This window comes from Carcharhinus amblyrhynchos, chromosome 16 (assembly GCF_965287045.1).
Source record: "Carcharhinus amblyrhynchos chromosome 16, sCarAmb.v2.hapA, whole genome shotgun sequence".
Lineage (NCBI taxonomy): Eukaryota > Metazoa > Chordata > Chondrichthyes > Carcharhiniformes > Carcharhinidae > Carcharhinus > Carcharhinus amblyrhynchos.
The window spans coordinates 37,751,057-37,773,286 of record NC_137339.1 but is presented as its reverse complement, the minus strand read 5'-3'; the positions used below and the strand labels follow the sequence as shown (position 1 = coordinate 37,773,286).

The 22,230-nt window shown below is 42.4% G+C and overlaps 1 protein-coding gene across 1 annotated transcript in view; it reads left to right on the top strand.

Moving 5' to 3' along the window:
* Nucleotides 1-19,308, top strand: part of zfp64 (zinc finger protein 64 homolog (mouse)) — a 67,233-nt gene extending 47,925 nt beyond the window's left edge. The window contains exons 5-6 of the mRNA XM_080205004.1: nt 582-833; nt 12,749-19,308. Of these exons, the coding sequence (XP_080061130.1) occupies nt 582-833; nt 12,749-14,370 (1,874 nt within the window). The 3' untranslated portion in view covers nt 14,371-19,308. The remainder of the gene's footprint in view (nt 1-581; nt 834-12,748) is intronic.
* The last annotated feature ends 2,922 nt before the right edge of the window (nt 19,309-22,230 follow it).

Sequence of the window (22,230 nt, the reverse complement as noted above, 5' to 3'; positions counted from 1 at the left end):
ACAGTAAAAAGTGGAGAATTTGAATCTGTTCAGTTTGTACTTGCTTCAGCTCTACTCAGCCCTAACTATCCCATGCATGGGTAGAGGGAGTGGATGATCCACGCATTTTTCTTCTGTCTATTTCTCATTTTCAAAATGTCACTAAACTGTTCCTTCAAGTTTATTGCGGCTTATTCTCGTAATGCTCAAAGTGACTGCTATTGCATTCTTACCACGCGTATTTTCTGAATCTGAAATCAGGTTGCTGCAGCCAAGGTGAAAATATTCTTGAGGGAAAATCCACTTTTTTCAAGCAGTGCTCTTAAGCTCCTGTTGTGCATTGATTGTCTCAAACTGTGCCCTAACTAAGGCTGGTCAGTTAATTAGTGGTCATAAATACCAATTTTGACTTGATTCTGATAGTTAACTGAATGTTTACCTCCACCAAGTGAAATGACTTCCTGTAATTCAAGTAGCGCACATTTATAGAGGAAAATGCAAGGTCGGGAAAGACCAGTAGTGCAGTCCAGCGGCTCAGGCCCAAATAGTCCATCAACACAGGCCCAAAATTTTTTTTCCAGGATGTTTTGTTTTTCTTGCAGGTGAAAAGCCCTTCAAATGTGACATTTGCAACAAGAGGTTCAGTCGTCTGGATAAGCTAAAGATGCACAATCGTTCACATACTGGAGAGAAGCCACATAAATGCCAGCACTGTAACTATGCAGCAGCAGACAGCAGCAGCCTGAAGAAGCACCTCCGGATCCATTCTGATGAGCGTCCGTTTAAGTGTCAGATATGCCCTTATGCTAGCCACAGCTCGAGCCAGCTCATTATTCATCTCCGTTCTCACACTGGTAAGACTGCTTACTTGAGGTGCAGTCCAGATTGAAATGACATACATGAAGAGATTGTTATAAGAACATAATAAGAACATAAGAAATAGGAGCAGGAGTAGGCCATCTAGCCCTTCGAGCCTGCCCCGCCATTCGATAAGATCATGGCTGATCTGTTGTGGCTCAGTTCCACATTCCCGCTCTCTCCCCATAACCCTTAATCCCCTCTCTTATCAAAAACCCATCAACCCGTGTCTTAAAAATATTTAGCGAGGTAGCCTCCACCACTTCAACGGGCAGAGAATTCCAGAGATTCACCACCCTTTGAGTGAAGAAGTTCTTCCTCAACTCCGTTCTAAACCGCCCCCCCCCTTTATCTTGAGGCTGTGCCCCCTAGTCCTACTGTCCTTTCTGAGCGGGAAGAGTCTCTCCACCTCTATCCTATCCATCCCATTCATCATCTTATATGTCTCAATGAGATCTCCCCTCATTCTTCTAAACTCTAACGAGTACAAGCCTAGTTTATTCAGCCTCTCCTCATAGCTCAACCCCTTCAACTCCGGCATCAGCCTAGTAAACCTCCTCTGCACTCCCTCCAAGGCCAAAATATCCTTGCGTAAGTACGGCGCCCAAAACTGCACACAGTACTCTAGCTGCGGCCTCACCAATGCCCTATACAGCCTCAGCAAGACCTCCCTACTTTTATATTCAATCCCCCTCGCTATGAAGGCCAGCATCCCATTGGCCTTCCTGACCACCTGCTGCACCTGCGGGCTGGGTTTTTGCGACTCATGCACAAGGACCCCGAGGTCCCTCTGCACCGTCGCCTGCTGCAGTTTTTCGCCACGTAAGTAATAATCCTTCCTACCGTTATTCCTACCAAAGTGGATCACCTCGCACTTGCCAACATTAAATTCCATTTGCCATTTCCTGGCCCATTCGCCCAGCCTATCTAGATCCTTCTGTAGGCTCTCCACACCCTCCGCGCAATTTGCCGTTCCACCAATCTTGGTGTCATCAGCAAATTTCGACACCATACACTTGGTTCCCTCCTCCAGATCACCCATACAAATGGTAAATAGCTGAGGCCCCAGCACCGACCCCTGGGGCACTCATACAGGCTAACTCCTCTCAAGTGGTTTTTAGCTTTCTCTTAATTTGTTTTTACCTCTATTCTCTCCATACCTAATTTGATTCTGATTTACAGTGTTTCCTTTCAAACACATGGTACTTTGCACACTCTAAGGTAAATAAGGGTCAATAATCGTCTGAAGTTACAAGTGTTCTCAATTTCTAGAGGGCTCATACACTTTCTAACCTTTTCAGATAACAAACATATCTAAAACAACAATTTCACTTGTAATACAAATTTCACTGTAAAATTAAATCAACTAATTCCTTCCAGCATTATCTTCATGCATCTTCCTACATGACAATAACTTTTTAAATTCATTTTACAGGATGTGGGTGTCACTGGCTGAGCCACCATTTATTATTGCCCATGCTGAACTGCCCTTCAGAGGGCATTTGAGAGTCAACCATATTGCTGTGCTCTGGAGTCAAAAGTAGGCCAGACTGGGTCAGAATGGCAGATTTCCTTCTCTAAAGGGCATTTGTGAACGAGATGGATTTTTACAATTAACAACAATGGTTTCATGGTCATCATTAGACTTTTAATTACAATTTTTTTACTGAATTCAAATTTCACCAGCTGTCATGGTGGGATTTGAACCCAGGTCCCCAGAGCATTACCCTGGACCTCTGGATGACTCATCCAGTGACAATACCACTGCGTCACTGCCTCCCCATTAATGACCATATTTCAAAAATATTTAATTGTCTGTAAAGCCCTGCAACCATGTATGTCATAATCTAAGTGCAAAGAAGCCTTCAAATCATCTATGTACACCTACCACAAGAGCTTTGCATTCTAGGAATCTTGGCTCAATTTTACAACCAGATGAATAGAAACCAAGTTAGTGTTTTTAGAGATGTACTGCTAATCCAAGGCTAGTAGTGGGTTATAATATTTCATGAATCTAGATACTTAGAAGTCTGATTACTTTTAGTAATGTTTCAGTTCAGCGTGTTCAAACTAGTACATGAGCACTATTTAATAATGAGCTTTAGTGTCACTCATGAATTAAAGACGTGCATGAACTCAAACAAGTCAAATATACCCCAGCATACGTACCTTTCTTCTCTGTCTTCTGAATGGGGATGGAAGGTGTAGGCACTTTCGGTACAGTAGCTGCTCCATTAGCATCAAAGGATTTCTTTGGCTGATGCTCAGGCTGTAGACTAAAAGGACTAGAAGGAACAGTGCTTGGGTTTGTAGTTGGGAGAACCACTGGTTTGATGGGGTGCTGCACTGGGGCAGCTCCACCAGGAGTCTCTGTTCTGGGCAGTCTGTAGTCTCTGTCATTGTGTCTGTTTGTCTGGGACAAAATATTCTGGGAGAGCATACTACTGGCACCACTGGAATGCTTGTCTTCCATTCCACTTGTAAACCCACTGAATTGAAAGAAAATAGAATAAAGCAGCTTGTTATTGTAACTCATTGATTCAAGCCTGCACATTGAACCATGACACATCCTAACACTCTGGGACATTAATCAAATGCATACAATGAGTTTCGTTGTTTCCTGCCTCGTCTTTAGGGAAGGCACCCAACCTGAGAGAGAATAATGCCCTAATAACCTAGCTGAGTTAAGTTACTGGTTTCACTTGGACACAGGTGAGACTGAAAGGTTAGAGCTGAAGTAACACCCTCAGCCTGGTTCATCAAAAAACATTGACTTCAAATGATTCAGAGCCATGGACCGGGATTTTCCTGTCCCGTCTGCCACAGGAATCATAACGAGCAGGACACAGACCATGCAAAAGTCTGTCTTCCTCAGGCAGGATTTTCCGACTGTGGGGTGAGAGTGACCAGTAGAATCCCACCCTTGGTCACAAACCCATTTAACATGATGGGCCTGATGTGGAATCCTGACATTTTGTTGACAGTTAGTGTAGGCCACATTCAGCAAAATAAAAATAAACATTGTTAGTCATACTGGAATGACTGCTTAGTCAAGGTGCAAGCCAGATTGAAATACATGTATAAAGAGATTGTTATGAGTTGAAAAAATACAGTAGTACAGTAAAGCAGCTAAATTTACATAGATTTTATTTGCTTCCACTGTAGACAGCCCTTAAATTGAACTATTGCATTAATATTTGGAGAGATTGACTGGGCTGAGGCTATTTTGAAGCTCTCCTCTTTTCTGCATCTTCAGATCACCAGCTCTGAGAAGTCTCCTTTGCGTGCTGAAAAACTCAAGCTTCTTCAGTCTTTTCTCACACTGTGGACAATGGAGATCCACCTCTTTCCATGGCAACCAAAACTGGATGCAGTGTTCAAAGTGCAGTCTGACTAGAGCACTATAAGGGTTTAACTTTAACTCAAACAGAAAATGCTGGAAAATCTCAGCAGGTCTGACTCCACCTGAGGAAGGAGAACAAAGCTAACATTTCGAGTCTGGATGACTCATTTAAATTAGACCTTTCATATTAATTATTCTATACTCTCCTGATCCAGTACTACAGAAATATACAAACCATAAACCACAAAAAGATATTACAAACTATGAATGATAGAAGTAGTAAATGCTTATCTGACCTTACCTACTACTAAGCAATCAGTTCTCTCCCTTATAGTTTCTACTGCTGCAGCAGGGCAAGACCACTCTCTTAAGATTTCAGGAGTTAGAAAGCAAAGAAAAAAATGCAATGAGTTCCCCTCTGCACCAAATTCCCACTGCATTCCAAGTTCCTGATACCCACGCCTTTTCTGGTTGTGTCTCACTCAGAATGTGTAAATACTCTCCCACTGCTTCTGTAAAAAGCTCACTTTGATTGCTGCTCTGCATTGGTTGATCCTGTTTACCACTGGATTTACAAAGGTGCTAGGTTAATCGTCAACTGTTCCAACAACATTTGCAGTAAATTATATGGCACCTTTTTTTTGGTCCCCATATTGTCTGGTGCATTTCATTTGCTTTCAATTTTATACATCATTGTTGGATTCACCCACATATCTTTGTTCTGCTCATTCTGGAAGTTCTGAGCTTCCTCTTCTGGGTAGCACTGTTTCTCCCAATTTGCTAGTTTCTGTACATCTAACCATTTTCTACTGACTTTCTGATTCAAGTTGGTTTGTACAAATTACTAACCACAGTTGTTGCAGTATTGAGTCATGAGACAAATGGCCTTGATTTTACTGGTACACGCATCCTGAAATCAGCTGGGGGCGAGGCACACAGAGTAGCATTCTCATTGGCCTTGGGCGCAGTCTTATGAGCCTCGGGCTGGTGTGCCGGTAAAGTTCTAGCTAAATGACTCTTTACTTTCCACACTTTGACATAACTCCTTCAAGACATTTCCTCAGCTTCAACTAGAGTTTCCTCTGAATACTTCAATTTGTCCACAATTCAACTTGTCAGCACACCTGTCAGAAACAAGTAGGATAGTTGAAATTCAGAGCAAATGGGTTTTGATGATCATGTTCTGTTATCATTTCAGTGACATCAACCAAGGAGCTCACTGATTGTTCAAACCACATGCTACTCAGCAGTACACAGTCTGAATTAGTATTATGGAACCAATAGAACCATTTATTTGGCATTTTCAGGACAGCAAGATAAGCAGAGTTGCTGTCCCTGCATGTCACTGCTAATATTTCTCCTTTCAATAATGTCCTTTTACTTCCTTTCTGAAATTGTTTCTTTTCCTCATTTTCATGGGACTGCATTCTTACTTTCTGTGTTTTCTCCAATTCTTGCAATTCCTGATTTAAAATCCTCATTCTTGGGTTCACATTCCTCTGAGGGCTCACCCCTCCCCATTTTTGTCCTACAACAACCTTCTGCCTTCTTCTGATTCTGATCTGCTGCACATCCCTGATTTTCATCGTCCCAGCATTGGTAACCTTGTCTTCAGCTGTGTAGATCCCAAGTTCTGGAATTCTGTCCTTAAAACTCCCCACTTCTCTATGCCCCCACTTCTCCTTTAAGACACTCCTTGAAACCTGCATCTTTGATTAAGTTTTTGGTCACTGAGTAAAGGCATGCCTGATTCATAACTTTAAATGTGGACTCCTTTTTTATATTCGTTTGTAGATTGTGGGCTTCACTGGTTGGGCCAGCATTTATTTCCCATTCCAAATTGCCCTTGAGAAGATGGTTGTGAGTTGCCTTCTTGAACCACTTCAGTCCATATGATGTAGGTACACCCACAGTGCTAATAGGGAGGGGATTCCAGGATTTTGGTGCAGCAACAGTGAAGAAACAATGATGTATTTGCTAGTCAGGGCAGTGAGTAACTTGAAGGGGAACCTCCAGGTGGTGGTGTTCCCTGCCCTTGTCCTCCTAGATGATAGTGGTTGTGGGTTTTGAAGGGGTTGTCTTAGGATCCTCGGTAAGTTCCTGTAGTGCATCTTGTAGGTGGTACATGCGGCTACTACTCGGTGTTTGTGGTGGAGAGAGTGAATGTTTGTGGATGGGATGCCAATCAAGTGAGCTGCTTTGTCCTGGATGATGTCAAGTGTTGTTAGATCTGCAACTATCCAGCAAGTGGAGAGTATTCCATCACACCTGACTAGTACCTTGTAGATAGTGGACAGGCAATGGGGAAGCAGGAGATGAGTTATTCACCGCAAGATTCCTGGCTTGTGACCTTCTGTTATAGCCGCAGTATTTATATGGCTAATGCAGTTCGGTTTCTGATAAATGCTAACCCTCAGGATGCCATTCTCATTCATTGCACTGTTAATTTCACAATCTTTGATCTGTTTGATTAAGCAACCATCGGCTGCCCTGTTCATTGGGTCTCGGATGCCCTTTTTATCTTACTGTCCTACTATCAGCATATATTTTCAGTGACTTAGTGAGACTAGGTGGGTGAGCTGAACGTAGCAGGAGAAAGTCCAAAGTGGCAGAAGGGTTAGATGCCTTTCTGCTGAATCTTCCTTATTATTCTTTTGCTGTAAAGTTTAAGTTTAAGTAAACACAGCCTAAGCTCAGTCAAAGTTTGTGGGTTTATTGAGGGAAGTTTATAGGTTGGAAGGTGCTTTGAAATTTCTGGCTTCAGTTGTTTTAAAAGTGGAATGTACCATGTTTTACAATATTGTTTTAATACTTTTGAAGTGTGATGCATGAAAGACAGTCTTCATATCTGTACAATAAATTTGATAATGGCAGTCCCATAAAGAAGTGAGTTATAAATCGTGTTATATAAAAACTGGGGTGAAGCCAGTATGCTGTGACTGAATAGCGAAGCAAACTTGTCATAGAGTTCCTACAGTGCAGAAGGAGGCCATTCAGCCCATCGAGTCTGCACCAAACACAATCCTAGCCTGGCACTATTCCTATAACTCTACATATTTACCCTGCTAATCCCCTGACACCAGGGTCAATCAACCTAACCTTTCAACTGTGGGAGAAAACCAGAGCACCCAGAGGAACCCACACAGACATGGGGAGAATGTGCAGACTCCACTCAGACAGTGGCCTGAGGCCTGGTTCTGTAAGGCAGTGGTGCTAACCACTGCGCCACCGTGCCGCCCTTCGTCCTTGGAATTTTGCTCAGGACAGACCTCGGACATCCCTAATTTAATTTGGGACCTGTGCCAAGTCAGCAACCAGAACAATGAAAGGAGTAGTGTTAGCTCCAGGTTGCCTGGGAAGACCATCAGTCAGGGTTCCAGTTCCTGATTTCTCTTGAGGGAAAGTGCAGGAAGTATACACTTTTGAGAGACTAAGGGTGGAAACAGGCTTGGCTGGGATGTCTCACAGTCACTTGGTCTGCCAGCACTTGTGTTAAAGCTCATATATGAATTAATACTTGCTTGACGAAAGGACTTGAGGGCATGCTGCATATAATGCTGTGTTACAGCATAGCGTCAGTACCTCTAGGAGGTGAAGTCAAAGAAACAATGGAAAAGCGTAAGAAGCTCCTGGGGGTTACATTTTCCCAGTACATTAGTGCACACACCTGAGAATCTAGGGGTTTGAAATGTTTCTGATTTGCCATTAATTGAGTGGATGTTAACGTTTGTCCATGGGTTTAATTGAGTAATGAGTTCTATAACACTCTTTATCAAGCAAACTGTTCTTTGCATTTAAAAGAGCAATTAATAAGGAACGTGCAAATTCATGCAAGCTTCATTTTGTTTCTATATAATTTCTCGCACTGAAAACTGTTTAATTTGAGGTGATGGCAAAATGTCAGCGGTGATCATTAGGGTGGTTTTGCACAAAGGACAAGTTTTTTAATGAACTTGGCAACAAGAGCATCACAAAGTCTGTCAGTGCTCAAAATGTATGAGGAACCACAGAGGCATTAACTGGATGAGATCATGATCTGATATGCTCAAGGACCAAGATGCTTCCAATTACATGATGTAGCGCAAGTACTTGCATTGATTTCCCTACCCGGACCTGACCAAGGAACAAAATATAAAGTAGCTACGCTGTGTCAAACATGTATTAGTGTTTCGGTGTAACTAGAGGAAAATGTCAGTGAATGCAAAAGTAGTTGTAATGATGCACTTCAGGGCAGAACTTCGGATCATGCAGAGCATAAATCGAGGAATTTTCAGTTTGCCAATGCATCACAGAATGCAAAGAATCCCTTCCTTGTACACCAGATTCAGTTGTAACATGCCACGTGACTTAAAGACCAGATCTGATCTATTGTGTTGCATTCTCCACACACAAGATGCCTTGTGTGAAGATGCAGGCAGTAACCTTGCCTTTTATCAACAGAAGTCATCATTTCTTCCAAATGTATGGACGGATTCTGGGAGATTTGGGCTTTCTGCTCCATAATATCGGATTATTGCTGAACCATCATATTCTGCAAGAAAGGGGCTAAAACAAATATGTTTGGAAGGAATCAAATATAACAGCAGATCCTTGCATTGTTAAAACATTCCCAGTGTTTTGACCATTATGGTTGTGCCTTGTGAAATGAGCTGGAGAGAACTAGTTAAAAATGTTACGTAGTGCTGTCATTAAAAGGCTGGCACATACTTGATGCAAACAAGCTGCAGCTAGGTTCCGCACTATTTATGTCTACATGAAGTCCCTGCACCATGCCAGGCAGTGACCTTATCAGACTTTTGCCCTTTCTCGTGAGCCATGTATGGCTTTCCTCTGCTTTGTTTTGAATGGACAATTAAATATTGTTTTCCAATTATTATGCACTGAGTAAATTGGTTCTTATGTTAAAGTTTGCAGCAATATGTGTTCATGCTCAGCATATGGCTGTATCACTGTAAAAGTCCATTTGTGAACTACGTTTATTGCAGTGCATCCTTGTGTTTTGTGAGCTAATGATTAGTGTTACTTTCAGTGCATTACTCCATGTCATGACCAATTGATAGTATGTGTGAAGCATTCCTGTGAGATGCCCTGACAATGTTGCCAGCATGGTCTGGGCATATTCCAGGAGACATTGGCAAAAGCAACACCATCTCCCAGAGCCCATTCTTACATTATGATGAAGTGACAACCTCTATTGATAAAAGACAAGGATACTGCCTGTGCCTCCACACCAGCTGGCAAATGACAGGTAGTAACTTGAGCTATGTACACATCACTGTGTTTCTTACTCCCACTACAACTGGAGGCCAAGTCCAAAGTTGAGCCCTTGATCATTCTGTGCAGAAACTGTTGTTACAGGATCTCTGAAACTCATCTTTCATGCATGCCCATGGCATATTTCCATCCTGGCCTGCTTTATTTCCTGAACTGTGGATCCCATACCTTAATGTAAGTTTGAGAAATGTTGTAGCTGTGCACATTGCCCACGTATCTGTTCCGTAGTTGTTATTGTTACTGCTTGTTATTACTGCAGGTAAGCCTTTGGCATTCTGAAGTTCAGGAGACCTCTGCTAACCAGTATTGCTTGATAAATCTAAGATCAGGTGGATACAAGTTCAATACAGGCCAGCCCATGTCACCTGGTGCAAATAAGGCCGGTTCCTTCATTTCACCCATGACCACAACCATGCTGCGTGGCCACACAACAAAGGCCCATCTGTTCTTCGTCCATCACGTCTGCCTTTCTTTCTCTATCATTAGTAATTCATACTATGTTGTTTTATCAAACACTCTAATACCTGCCAAATTGTGTGTCTGAACTGCCTCTAATTCGCGCGGTTATAGGTGTCAGAATGCTGAGATGAGAGTTCCTCCTTCTTGGTTTATTGCATTCCAGTTTAAAAAGAAATGACATTGGGAAGTGCAAATGGACATTGTTAACCGTTGTTACAATAACAGCACTAATAGTTTAGAAATGTGAAAATATTAAGTTAAAGTTTATTTATTACATTCGCATTGCAATGAAGCTACATTGAAAATCCCCTAGTTATAATTAGATCAAAGGGGGAAAGAAGCTGAGTAGCACATTGAAGCTTTTCACGATCAGCATTCTGCTCAGTGCTACTTTGCTGTGCTCCTGACTGGAACTTTGCTCAGGACATGCAGTCCATTTTTAAATCTGCCACAAGTGAGCTGTTTAGAATTAGGACAACAATCAGCTGCAGTTGTAGGTTATTCTCCCTTCACCATCCCCCTCTCCCAATCGTTTCCCCTTCTCTTTGCTGACCTTGCCAAGAGTATCTTACCCCAAGCAGCTTTTCTTTATGTCTGACCATGGACAAGTTGTTTTATTGTAGTGGGAATCCCAGCCAGGCACAATTCTGTTCTCGGCATCCATATACGTACACATTCCAGCAGATTTCACTCCATAGTGGGCACCATAGCTGATCTTGCGTCTGCACAGACTGGGGAATGGAGGGCCTGCTGCCGCGCCCTCATTGCTGCTCGGCTGGGCTTTGCTCCCAACTTGCCTTCAATCTGAAACTCCTGACCTTTTGGCTCAGTATCATACTGGGCAGGGCATTTACCAGTACGACATTGGAGTGCCTTAATTGTAAATAATTCTGCACTGGTAAACAAAGAACTCTGTTAGGATGTCAGTTGGACTGTGATCACTCGCTGGCAATTCTGAAAAGCCACACGGGAAGCAAATAATTATACGGCAGATATGAGGTTGCGCTGTGACAAAGCAGCAGGCTATGTTTGTGCAAACAGCCATTTCCCAGGAGTAACATGCTGAAGGCACTGAGTGAAATGCCAGGGCATATGCCTCCAGTTGTTACTTATATAGTGTAAAATATTTTAGACAGACTGTTTATGTGCAAAGCCACAGCTGGAGTTTGTCAGTGCTGAAGAATGTTTATGCTGCCACTGTACCCTAACGAGGACCCATGTGCCCAAATTTCAAGCACACTTGTAAATTATATTGCGGGTATAATAATGAGGCAATTAGTTTAGTCATGCATCGCAATCATTAAAGAATCCATTATCTGACTAAATAAATGCAAATAGTATCAGCTGTTTCTATTGTGCAAATTGTGTTCTCTCAGGATTTGCAGGACTTCATCTGACAACATTAAAGATGCGCAGGATTTCTGTAATAATAAAAAAGATAGGAAAATATATCCTGAGAAACAATAGATGAAGTATTTAGTACAAAACAGTGAGCAAAAGCTACAAAAAAGAATCCGCCATTCCAGAAGCTGACTATTCTGTGTCTCATTTTAAAAAGAAATATGAATGCACTCTATTTGCTGCAAAAGGCCTTTATAACTTGTGACAACAGATTTGCTGATGTGTAAATTTATTTTTAAGAGCCGGAAAGCTCAATATTTTGCAGCTGTTGTTCTATGAGATTGTTATCTCTTTCAGATCTATTCATTTGAATTAAAATTGTGTTGCTTTTAGCTAGCCTTTCCTGTTCTCACTGCTGAGTGCTCTCGTGTTTCTCATCTTTTGGTTTTTATTTTGTATGGTTTCTTTGCTTATGTACTGAGATATTCCACCTTGCTGTTCCCCGAACCAAAAAGCCTTCACAAACTGCCATCCCTGTCTGTTCTGTTCTCGGTGACAATCCAACCATTTTTTTCTAATCTTCAGTTACAATGTTCACTGTGCACCAAGTCTTCCTGCTGTGGGTATTTGGACACTTTTGGATGATTTGACATTGTGAGGGTTGCTAACGTTTGTGATACAACATGCATGAAACAAAAAGAAAGAGAATAATACATTCCTTGGTTTTGAAAGATATTGGGTGGGATTTTTTGGTCACACTCGCCCCAAAAACCGGAAGATTCTGCCTGAGGTTCAATGGACCTTTGCATGGTCTGCCCCCCCATTATTAGCCCAGAATAATCAATTGAATTGGTCACATCCAATCTCTTAATGGTAATGAGAATTGACATATTGAAATAAGTAAACCTTTTCTTTGTCAACTAGCTCTGAACAGAGCCTAAAATTGAGAAGAATAATTCAAAGTAAAATATCTCTCACAGATTGCCACATTCCCTCTGTGATAAAACTATTTATCTTGCAAGTGCTGAATAATGAAAGCAACAAATCTGAAAGTCTTCAGAATGGTGTAGAGTTAACTGTAATAAAAATAAATTGTATTTATATAGCACCTTTAACATAATCCACAGGGCATTCAAATTAAAATCTGACACCACACCACGTATAATGATATTAGAGCAGATGACTAAACATTTGGTTAAAGAGGTAAGTTCTAAGGAGTGTCACTAAAGGGGCGAAGAGGTTTACAGAGAGAATTCCAAAGCGTAAGGCCATGCCAGCTAAACATGTAATTATCAGCATGGAGTGATTAAAATTTGGGATGGTCAAGAGGCCAGGATTAAAGGAGGGCAGAAATTTCTAGAGGGTTTTAGGACTGGTAAAGATTAGAAAGATTAGGACGTGTAAGACCATCGCAGAATTTGAAAGCGAGGATGAGAATTTCAGTTGTAAAATGCACAATTTTTAATCTTGTATTTACAACCTTGCTTTCCTCAGGTGATGCTCCTTTCCAATGTCAGCTGTGTAATGCCAAGTTTAAAATCAACTCGGATCTAAAGAGACATATGCGCATCCACTCTGGTGAAAAGCCCTACCAATGTGGCTTCTGTAATTACCGCTGTGCTATGAAGGGCAACCTCCGATCTCACATTCGCGTAAAGCACAGCATGGAGAACACTTTCAAGTGTCCACAGTGCGATTTCCAATGTGGAAACAAGTCTACACTGCGGCAGCACACAAGGACCCATCAACCAGATAAGCCGATAAAATGCTTGCAGTGCAGCTACTCCTGTGCTAGTAAAGGATCTTTGAAGGTGCATGAAAGAATTCATTCTGAAGATAGACCTTTCAGGTGCAAATTTTGCGCCTTTGATTCAAAGCAACGTAGCAACCTTCTTATGCACCTAAAAAAACATCATATAGGTAAGGATAAGGTGAGTGCAGGGAAGAAAGATGTTGATGGTCAAAAGCAAGGCAGTTCACGGTTAGTGGTCAAACTGGATGCCAAAAAGCCTTTTAGGTGTGACTTGTGCGATGCAAGTTTTGTCAGAGAAGATTCACTGCGCAGCCATAAGAATCAACATCGTGATTTATCCCACAGCAGTGATAACAATGCATTGGCAGTTTTACAGCTGCAGATTCATCATGAGGACCAAACCAATGTTCCTTCGATGTCTAATCACCTTCAGCCAAGGTCAGTCACGTCCTTTAACAAAGGAGATGTGAAGATTATAGTTAACCACCAGCTGAATCCAGCCGACAGCATTGTTCAAGAAACCGTGAATGAACATCATACAATAAGAGATACTGTGGTGTCTGATTCAGGACACCAGAACCGGGATGATGTGACCTCTAGTAATCAATTGCAACTTTTACAGCAGGTTAGTTTGATTGCTCCAGCCCAGCAAACAATATCGCAGAATGAAACTGAAACAAGCTCATGTTTAGAGCAGGAGGCCACTTTACTTAGTCCTATCGATTCGAGTGCTACTGACAGTCTCCATCAGGCACTAATGCAAACCACAGCTGTTGCTAGCCAAGCATCTTCAAACAGCCAGTCATTCATCACTGCTTCTACAATCAACTGCTCAGATCTAGATGGCTTAAATGCCCTTATTCAGGAGGAAAGCAGAGAAGTCACTGTAGTTAGTGATGCTAACCAGACTGTTGCAACCTCTTCCTCATCCTCCGCGTCACCCATCTTCTCTTCCCCATCTCCTCAGTTGCAGGGACCTAAACAGACCTATCCTATTGTCCCAGCTGAGGCTCCATCCAGTGTCACCTGCTCAGTATTACAGATTCCATCTCATAGTTCTTCACCTACAGAATTCCCGTCACAGCCCGAGGAAACAAACAGCCTTTTGGTATCCAGCATTGGTATCAGCACTTCTGGAGTGATTATACAGAGTCTTCCAATGGTTGTTTCATCAACGCAGCAGCAGCCAACTGATGACCCGCTTTCTGAGCGGGTCTTCTACTCTGATTCCAGTGCTCCTACAACCTTAGTGCTACAGGATACCTCTCAGCTTTCTGACAGACAGACAATGCATCTTACCTCTAGTGGAGATGGCACACAATCCTCCTGTTCTGTAACTGAAACTCAAGGATGGGCAATGTGAACTTAATATGTTATTAATGTGGGTTCTGAATTGGATTCTGTTTGACTGAAATGCAGTGATAAAGCAGAATCTAATGTTTGTTGAATTCTGTAGACAACTATTGTACTCTTATTTGGGCATGATTGTCTTGCACAGTAGATCGTTAAGATGAAATCCTTGAAGAACAAATTATTTCATTAATAGTCATGTGATTTTGAATGAGCTTCACAGCTTTGATGATAGTTAACAAGATCAGATTCCAGTCTGAACCTTAACTAATGTTTGCAAATATTAACCATTCTATGCATGGGTGCTTCATGATCTTAAGTACCTTATGACAGGAGTGTATTGCAAACTAAGAGGATAAGCAAAATTATTAATGAATCACGTCCTGAATTATGAAGTCTCTCTTGGTTTTCCAATAATTGAATAGCTCGTTATTGAAACAAAACATTCTTATCGGGGAAGGAGAAAGATAGAGTGAGGGACCACAGAGTTGTGATTTCAGTTTGTATGAGTCATCTGGCCACAACTGAATCAGCAATGTTAGTTCCAATCCAGCTTGCTTTCTTCTGTAGGTAAAGATGTCTGTGTGGCTATCATACTTTAACCATACTACTAACACAAAAAGTTAGCCTGGCGATTCAGCGCATAATTAAGAAGGCAAATGGCATGCTAGAGTTTATTGCAAGGGACTGGAGTACAAGAATAAGGAAGCCTTGCTACAACAGTTTTGGTCTCCATATCCACAGAAGGATATCCTTGCCTTGGAGGTGGCATGGTGGATGTTTACTAGATTAATCCTTGGGATATGAGAGTTACCCGTAACACCATAAGACAAAGGAGCAGAATTAAGCCACTCAGCTCATTGGGTCTTCTCCGCCATTCATTCGTGGCCGATACTTTTCTCATCCACATTCCCTTGCCTATTCCCCAGAACCCCTGATCCCCTTATTAATCAAGAACCTACCTATCTTTGTTTTAAAGACACTCAGTGACGTGGCCTCTACAGCCTTCTGCCGTAAAAAGATTCACAGATTCACCACTCTCTGGCTGAAGAAATTCCTCCTCATCTCTCTTTCAAAGGATCATCCCTTTAGCCTGAAGTCGTGCCCTCTGGTTCTAGTTTTTCCTAGTCATGGAAACATCCTCTCCACATCCACTTTATCTAGGCCTCACAGCATCCTCATCCCGCCTCATCTTTCTAACTTCCAATGAGTACGGACACAATGTGCTCAACCGTTCCTAATACGACAAGCTCTTCATTCCAGCAATCATTCTTGTGAACTTCCCTTGGACCCTTTCCAAGGCCAATACACTCTTCCTTAGATATGTGGCCCAAAACTGTTCACAGTACTCCAAATAGGGTCTGACTAGAGCTTTGTACAGCCTCAGAAAGACATCCCTGCTCTTGTATTCTAGCTCTCTTGACATGAATGCTAGCATTGTATTTGCCTCCCTAACAGCCGACTGAATCTGTATGTTAACCTTAAGAGAATCTTGAACAAGGACTCCCAAGTCCCTTTGTCTTTCTAATTTCCTAAGCATTTTCCCATTTAGAAAATAGTCTATGCTTTCATTCCCTCCTTCCAAAGTGCATAACCTCACACTTTTCCACATTGTATTCCATCTGCCACTTCTTTGCCCACTCTCCTAACCTAACCAAGTCCTCTACAGCCCCCCTGCTTCCTCAATACCACCTGTGCCTCTACATATCTTTGTATCATCATTGTATCATAAGTATCAAACTTAGCAACAGTGCCTTCAGTTCCTTCTTCCAAATCGTTAATGTATATTGTGAAAAGGTTTCCCAGCTCCAACCCCTGAGGCACACAACCAGTAACCAGCTGCCATCCTGAAAAAGACCCCTTTATCCCCACTCTGCCAGTCAGCTAATCCTCTATCCATGCAGGGCTCTTAACTTATTTAACAGTCTCCTATGCGGCACCTTGTCAAAGGCCTTTTGGAAATCTAAATAAATCACATCCACTGGTTTTCCTTTATCTAACTTCCTTGTTATCTCCTCAAAGAACTCCAACAAATTTGTCAGACATGACCTCCCTTGACAAAGCTGTGCTGACGCAGTCCTACTTTATCATGCACTTCCAAGTATTCCGCAATGTCATTTTTAATAATGGACTCTAAAATTTTGCCAATGACTGAAGTCAGGTTAACTGGCCTATAATTACCGTCTGCTGCCTCTCCTTAAACAGAGGTATTGCATTAACTATTTTCCAATCCTCTGGGACCTTCCCTGCCTCCAATGATTACTGAAAGATCACCACCAATGCCTTCGCAATTTCCTCAGCTATTTCTTTTAGAATCCTGGGGTATATTCCATCCAGTCCAGGTGACTTATCTACCTTCAGACCTTTCAGTTTCTCCAGAACCTTCTCCTTAGTGATGGCCACTACATTCACCTGTGCCCCCTAATTCTCCTGGAGCTCTGGTGTCTTCCACCATGAAGACTAATGCAAAGTAACTATTCCGTTCTTCTGCCATTTCTTTGTTTCCTATTATTACTTCTTCAGCCTCATTTTCCAGTGGCCCAATGTACATTTTTGCCTCTCCCTTATCTTTCGTATATTGAAAAAAAACTCTCCCTATCTTCTTTTATATTACAGCTAGCTGACACTCATATTTAATTTTCTCATTTCTTATTGCTTTTTCAGTTGTCCTCTGCTTGCTTTTAAAGGCTTCCCAATCCTCTGGCTTCCCACTAATCCTCGTCACTTTGTATGCTTTTTCTTTTGCCTTTATGCTATCCTTGACTTCCTTCATCAGCCATGAATGCCTCGTCCTCCCCTTAGCATGTTTCCTCCTCCTTGGGATGAATTTCTGTTGTGCCTCCCGAATAACTCTCAAAACCTCCTGCCATTGCTGATCCACTGTCTTCCCTGTTAGGCTCCCTTTCCAATCAACTCTGGCCAGCTCCTCCCTCATGTCTTTGTAGTTACCTTTATTTAATTGTACTACTGTTACATCTGATTCCAACTTCTCTCAAACTGCTGGGTAAATTCTATCATATTGTGGTCACTGCTACCTAAGGGTTCCTTCACCTTAAGTTCCCTAATCAAGACTGCCTCATTATACATTACCAAATCCAGAATCCTGTTCCCTAGTAGGCTCTGTCATAAGTTTCTCCAAAAACCATTTCTTAGACATTCCACAAATTCCTTTTCTTGGGATCCACTAACTATCTGAATTTCCCAGTCCACCTGCATATTGAAGTCCCCCATGATTGTTGGAATATTGCCTTTTTTATCTGACTTTTCTATCTCCTGATTTATTTTCTGCCCTATATCCTGACTACTGCTCGGGGGCCTGTACAAAACTTCGATCAGGGTCTTTTTACCTTTGAGATTCCTCAACTCTGCCTACACAGATTCTATGCCTTCTGATCCTTTATCACTTCTTGCTATTGATTTAACTTAATTTCTAACTAACAATGCAACCCCTGCCCCTTTTGCCCATCTGCCTGTCCTTTTGATAGGACACATCCTTGGATATTTAGATCTCAGCCCTACTCCTCTTGCAGCCACGTCTCTGTGATGTCCACAACCTCGTACCGGCCAATTTCAATGTGCGTAACAAGCTCATTTACCTTGTTCCGTATACTGCATGCATTTAGGTATAACACCCACTGTTCTGCATTGACCACCTCCCATCTCATACTTGTCACCTTTTTTGCTCTGCCTGATTTAAACTCCTGCCATCTTCAATACTCTCTGCTCTATCATGTGGTCTTGAAACTTTACTAACCTCTCCTGAGCCCTCGGCTTCTTTAACTAATTGGAAGTCCTCAACATTAACCTGCACTTCTACCCTCTCTAACTTTGATTTTTTAATTTCCATACAACTGAACCCTCCCCCGACTATTTAGTTTAAAGCCCTATTTACCCTATGATGAGAAACTGAATAAATTGGATCTATGTTCTCTGGAAGGTTAGAAGAATGAGAGATTGTCCCATTGAAACACTTAGTACTGAGAAAAGAGTTTCTTCACTCAAGAGCCTATGAAACTGTTCACCCAGAGGCTTCTGGATGCTCTGTTGTTGAGTATATTCAGGTCAGAGGTGACAGATTTTAATTTCTCAGGGAATCCAGGGATATGAGAGCTGATAGGAAAGTGGAGTTGAGGTGGAAGGTCAATCATGATCGCACTGAGTGGTGAAGCAGGCTTGAGATCCGAATGGTCTACTCCTGTTCCTATTTCTTATGTTCTAATGAACTTACAGTTTACAGCCTAGGCTCACAGATGGAGGATGGTCATGTAGGCGAAGTACTGTAGAATGGTCTTCATCCAGCAAGAATTAGTTGCATCAGAAGGGGAGAGAAATGTGAGAAAGAACAGCAGTAGTCTTTGTCAGGCCTTGTCTAACATTTAACTGGCTGAAATAAAGCAAGCAGTACAAACTACACTGCCTAGAGGGAAGTAGCATTAAAGTATGACAGGGAAAAGTTATAAACTTTCCTCTTAATTATGTGTTTTCATCTTCAATGGAATCCAAGAATGCAGTTGCTCTCAGTCATCCTCAAGTGGATTTAATTCCAAACTGTAGTTATCTAACTCAGTAAATTACAGCAACGAAATATTTGACTGTCATTTAGACAAGAGATCACGTATTGAATTGATGAATAAACTGGTTTCATAAAATCAGTCAGCGTAACCAACTAACATTGTAATTTAATTGAGGAACATCTTGTATATTTTTAAGATGGTATTTTGCATAATTTCTTTGAACAAATCAGCAAAGTGCCACAGACAATAAAAGTTAGTCGGTAAAAAATATAATCTTATGGGGCTTGCCTTATCACTTAAGCATCCTTCCAAAATTAAGGGGTTCACCATCGTCATTATGAAGTGTTTTATCAAATGCAGTGAAGAGGGAAAGGAATCAATCCCCAGTGACTAGCTAGGATTGATCACTAAAGGCATATCATATTCATAACTTTAAACGCTGACAGTTTTGTATAGAATTTTCTGGAATTGCCCTTTTTGAAAATGAACATTAAAAGGCTGCTAAGAATTAGCTGACATTAAAATATTTTACATAGACTCAGAAGTATCTCATGCTTCCATAAAATTTCAAACTGAATGATCATGAGTAGCATGCCGCCATATCAAAAAGAAAATCAACTGTGGAATTCACGCACCTCATTATTTGTGGGCTTGCCGAAAACTCTGGATCAATAGATGCCCAAACCTATTGTGGCTAAGCTCGATATGTAATAGAAAGGGCTGCAAAAACCAGTTAAATAATAAATAGGTGTGAATGGTAACCACACATCACCCACTATGTAGCCATGGCTTCGAGCTCCAAAGCGTTCTGTGTGGATAATAGAAACATTGATCAAGAAAGGAGTAGTGGCCCCTGGGATAGTGGTATGTCTCCACTTTAATATGTGGGGGGCTGCAAGCACTAGGGAGAAACTACTCAGTCTGTAAAAAAAAACAGCAGCAGGCAAGGCAGCTACATCTATGTCTTAAAACTAAAGACGGCATCATCATAAGGTATACCAGGAGAGAAGACTTCATAATCTTCTCCCTCTCCTGAGAGAAGCAGGAGGAGTGGGAGTTGAGTTTTGCAGGCATGTGGGATTTCCAATGGTGCATGATGCCATCAGCTGCCCACTTGTGGTTCTACAGTCCCCACGTATTAAAATGGAGATGTACTGCATCCCCAAATGCCACCACTCCATGAAAGTGCAGGTGATATGCAACAATGTACAGATAATAAACCTGGTGCATGTCTGCAACGCTTTTGTCCTGCTTCAGTCAGTATCTTTTCAACCAGCGTGACAAATCAGATCTGGTTGCTTGGTGGTGGGGGCTTTTGACTCCCCTCTGCCACATGGCCATGTCTGGTCAAAACTTCTATGATAAAAGTCATGTTGCAAGAGGATGTGTGTCGATTCACATATTGTCTCAGTGTCTGCTTCCTGAATCCCATGCAAAAATTAATCCCTACAACAATGCTCAGTTTTCCTGAGGGTAGGAAGCAGTAGGAAAGAAATGAGCCTTGACTTCTATTAATGAGCACCGTCTGGTGAATTATATTGGCAAATTGACAGATCAGCATTGGACGAAACCGGGATTGGAATCAGCTGTCATAGTCAAGCTTCTCCTGCCATTGACAGACTGGTTGGTACGTGATCTCAGACTTTCGTATCTTTTTTCCAATGGAAGAAGATGGAAGAGAATATGTCCGGGTGCGTAGGATCCTTGGTTATGCAGCTGTTTTCCCGAGGCAGCAGGGAGTGTAGTCAGAGTCAATGGATGGGGGCTGTACCAACCAAATCAAAAACAGCTTCTTCCTGCTGCCATCAGACTTGTAAATGTACCTACCTTGCATTAAGTTGTTCTATCTCTACACCCTAGCTATGACCGTAACACTACATTCTTCACTCTCTCCTTCTCTATGAATGGTATGTTTTGTCAGTATAGCTTGCAAGGAACAATATTTTTCATTGTATACTGATGCATGTGACAATAATGATAAATCAAATCAATCTGGCCACACAAATGAAGAGAGGTTCACAGGTTCTGTGGAACTATATGCCAGCTTCAGTCACTGCCTTAAGTGGAGAAGCATGGCAAAAAGAAATATTTAGGACAAAGATGAATCTCACAGCAACATACAGCTAGAATCATAAGCTAGTGCAGCAGAGACTGAGGTCGTTCACCCGATAAGCTCCTTCCAAGAGCAATCCTGTTAGTCTGACTTCCCTATATCCCAGCAACTTTTTCTTTCCTTCAAGTATTCATCCAATAATCTTTTGAAGGCCTATCGCCACTCATTGCATAAAACCTGGGGACAATTCTCCCAGCCCGACGTGCTAAGTTTTTAACACGTTGGGCTGGGAGAATTGTGTGTACCTTAAATGGTGGGATTCATGCATGCATTCCCCACACATGCATCTCCAAGTGCCAGATATCCAGCCCGGTCAGGACCATGCTGGAAACTGGCGGGACCAGCAGGTAAATAGTCTTAAACTTATTTTAATGTAATTTAAATGTCATTATCGGGAGTCTCCAGGTCCAACAGCATCTCCCATCCCGCCAGAACAATTTCACTCTGTTGGGGTTCAGACTAACTCCCCCCTTTCGGGGAACTAGCAGCGTGACCCTGCTGGAGTGAAGCGAGGCGGGGGGGGGGGGAGGCAAGAAGGTCGTGCAGCAGGAGGTGGTGTCCCCTGGCATCCTGGCAGTGCCAGCCTGAGCCCCCTGGCTCTGTCCACCGGGCATGGAGCATGCCAAGGGAGCAGGGCCTGCTAGGGGCAGGGCCTAGGGACGGCGCTTAGACGTAATTGTGGGGGTGGGGGAATCCTGCTGTGACTCTGCCAATGGGATTGGTCGGGCTGGGGAGGAGTGGTCTGTAGCGGGGAGTCTGTCTTTCTGTGGGAGTTCTGACAAGGTGGAGAGGGTCTACCCCCAATAGGGGGTTCTGCAGAGGGGGTGAGATTGTCACTGCTGGGGGAGTGGAGATTGGGGCATTGTGGGACAGAGGGGGTTCGGGGCCGGCCTGCAAATGGATTGGGGGCCATTATTGGGCCGTGGGGGGAGGTGGAGGGGCAGCAGTATGAGGGTCTCAGGCTGGCCAGAGATTGAGCTGGTGCAGGCTGACAGTTCGGGGCCACTGCTCATGCTCAGAGGCCCAGAACTGTCAGATTCTGACATGAATAAGCCCCCCCCCCACCCCCCCGAGCTTTTAATAATATTCATGATTGTGACCTCTGCATTGCACAGAGTGTGGGAGATTCTAGTGTGAACTCCCACTAAAAAAAATCATGATTTACATCAACTTTCCAGCAAATTCAGCACTCAGAACTTTCTTGGGAGAATCGTCCACCCATATTTCATCTTGTTACTTCTACAAA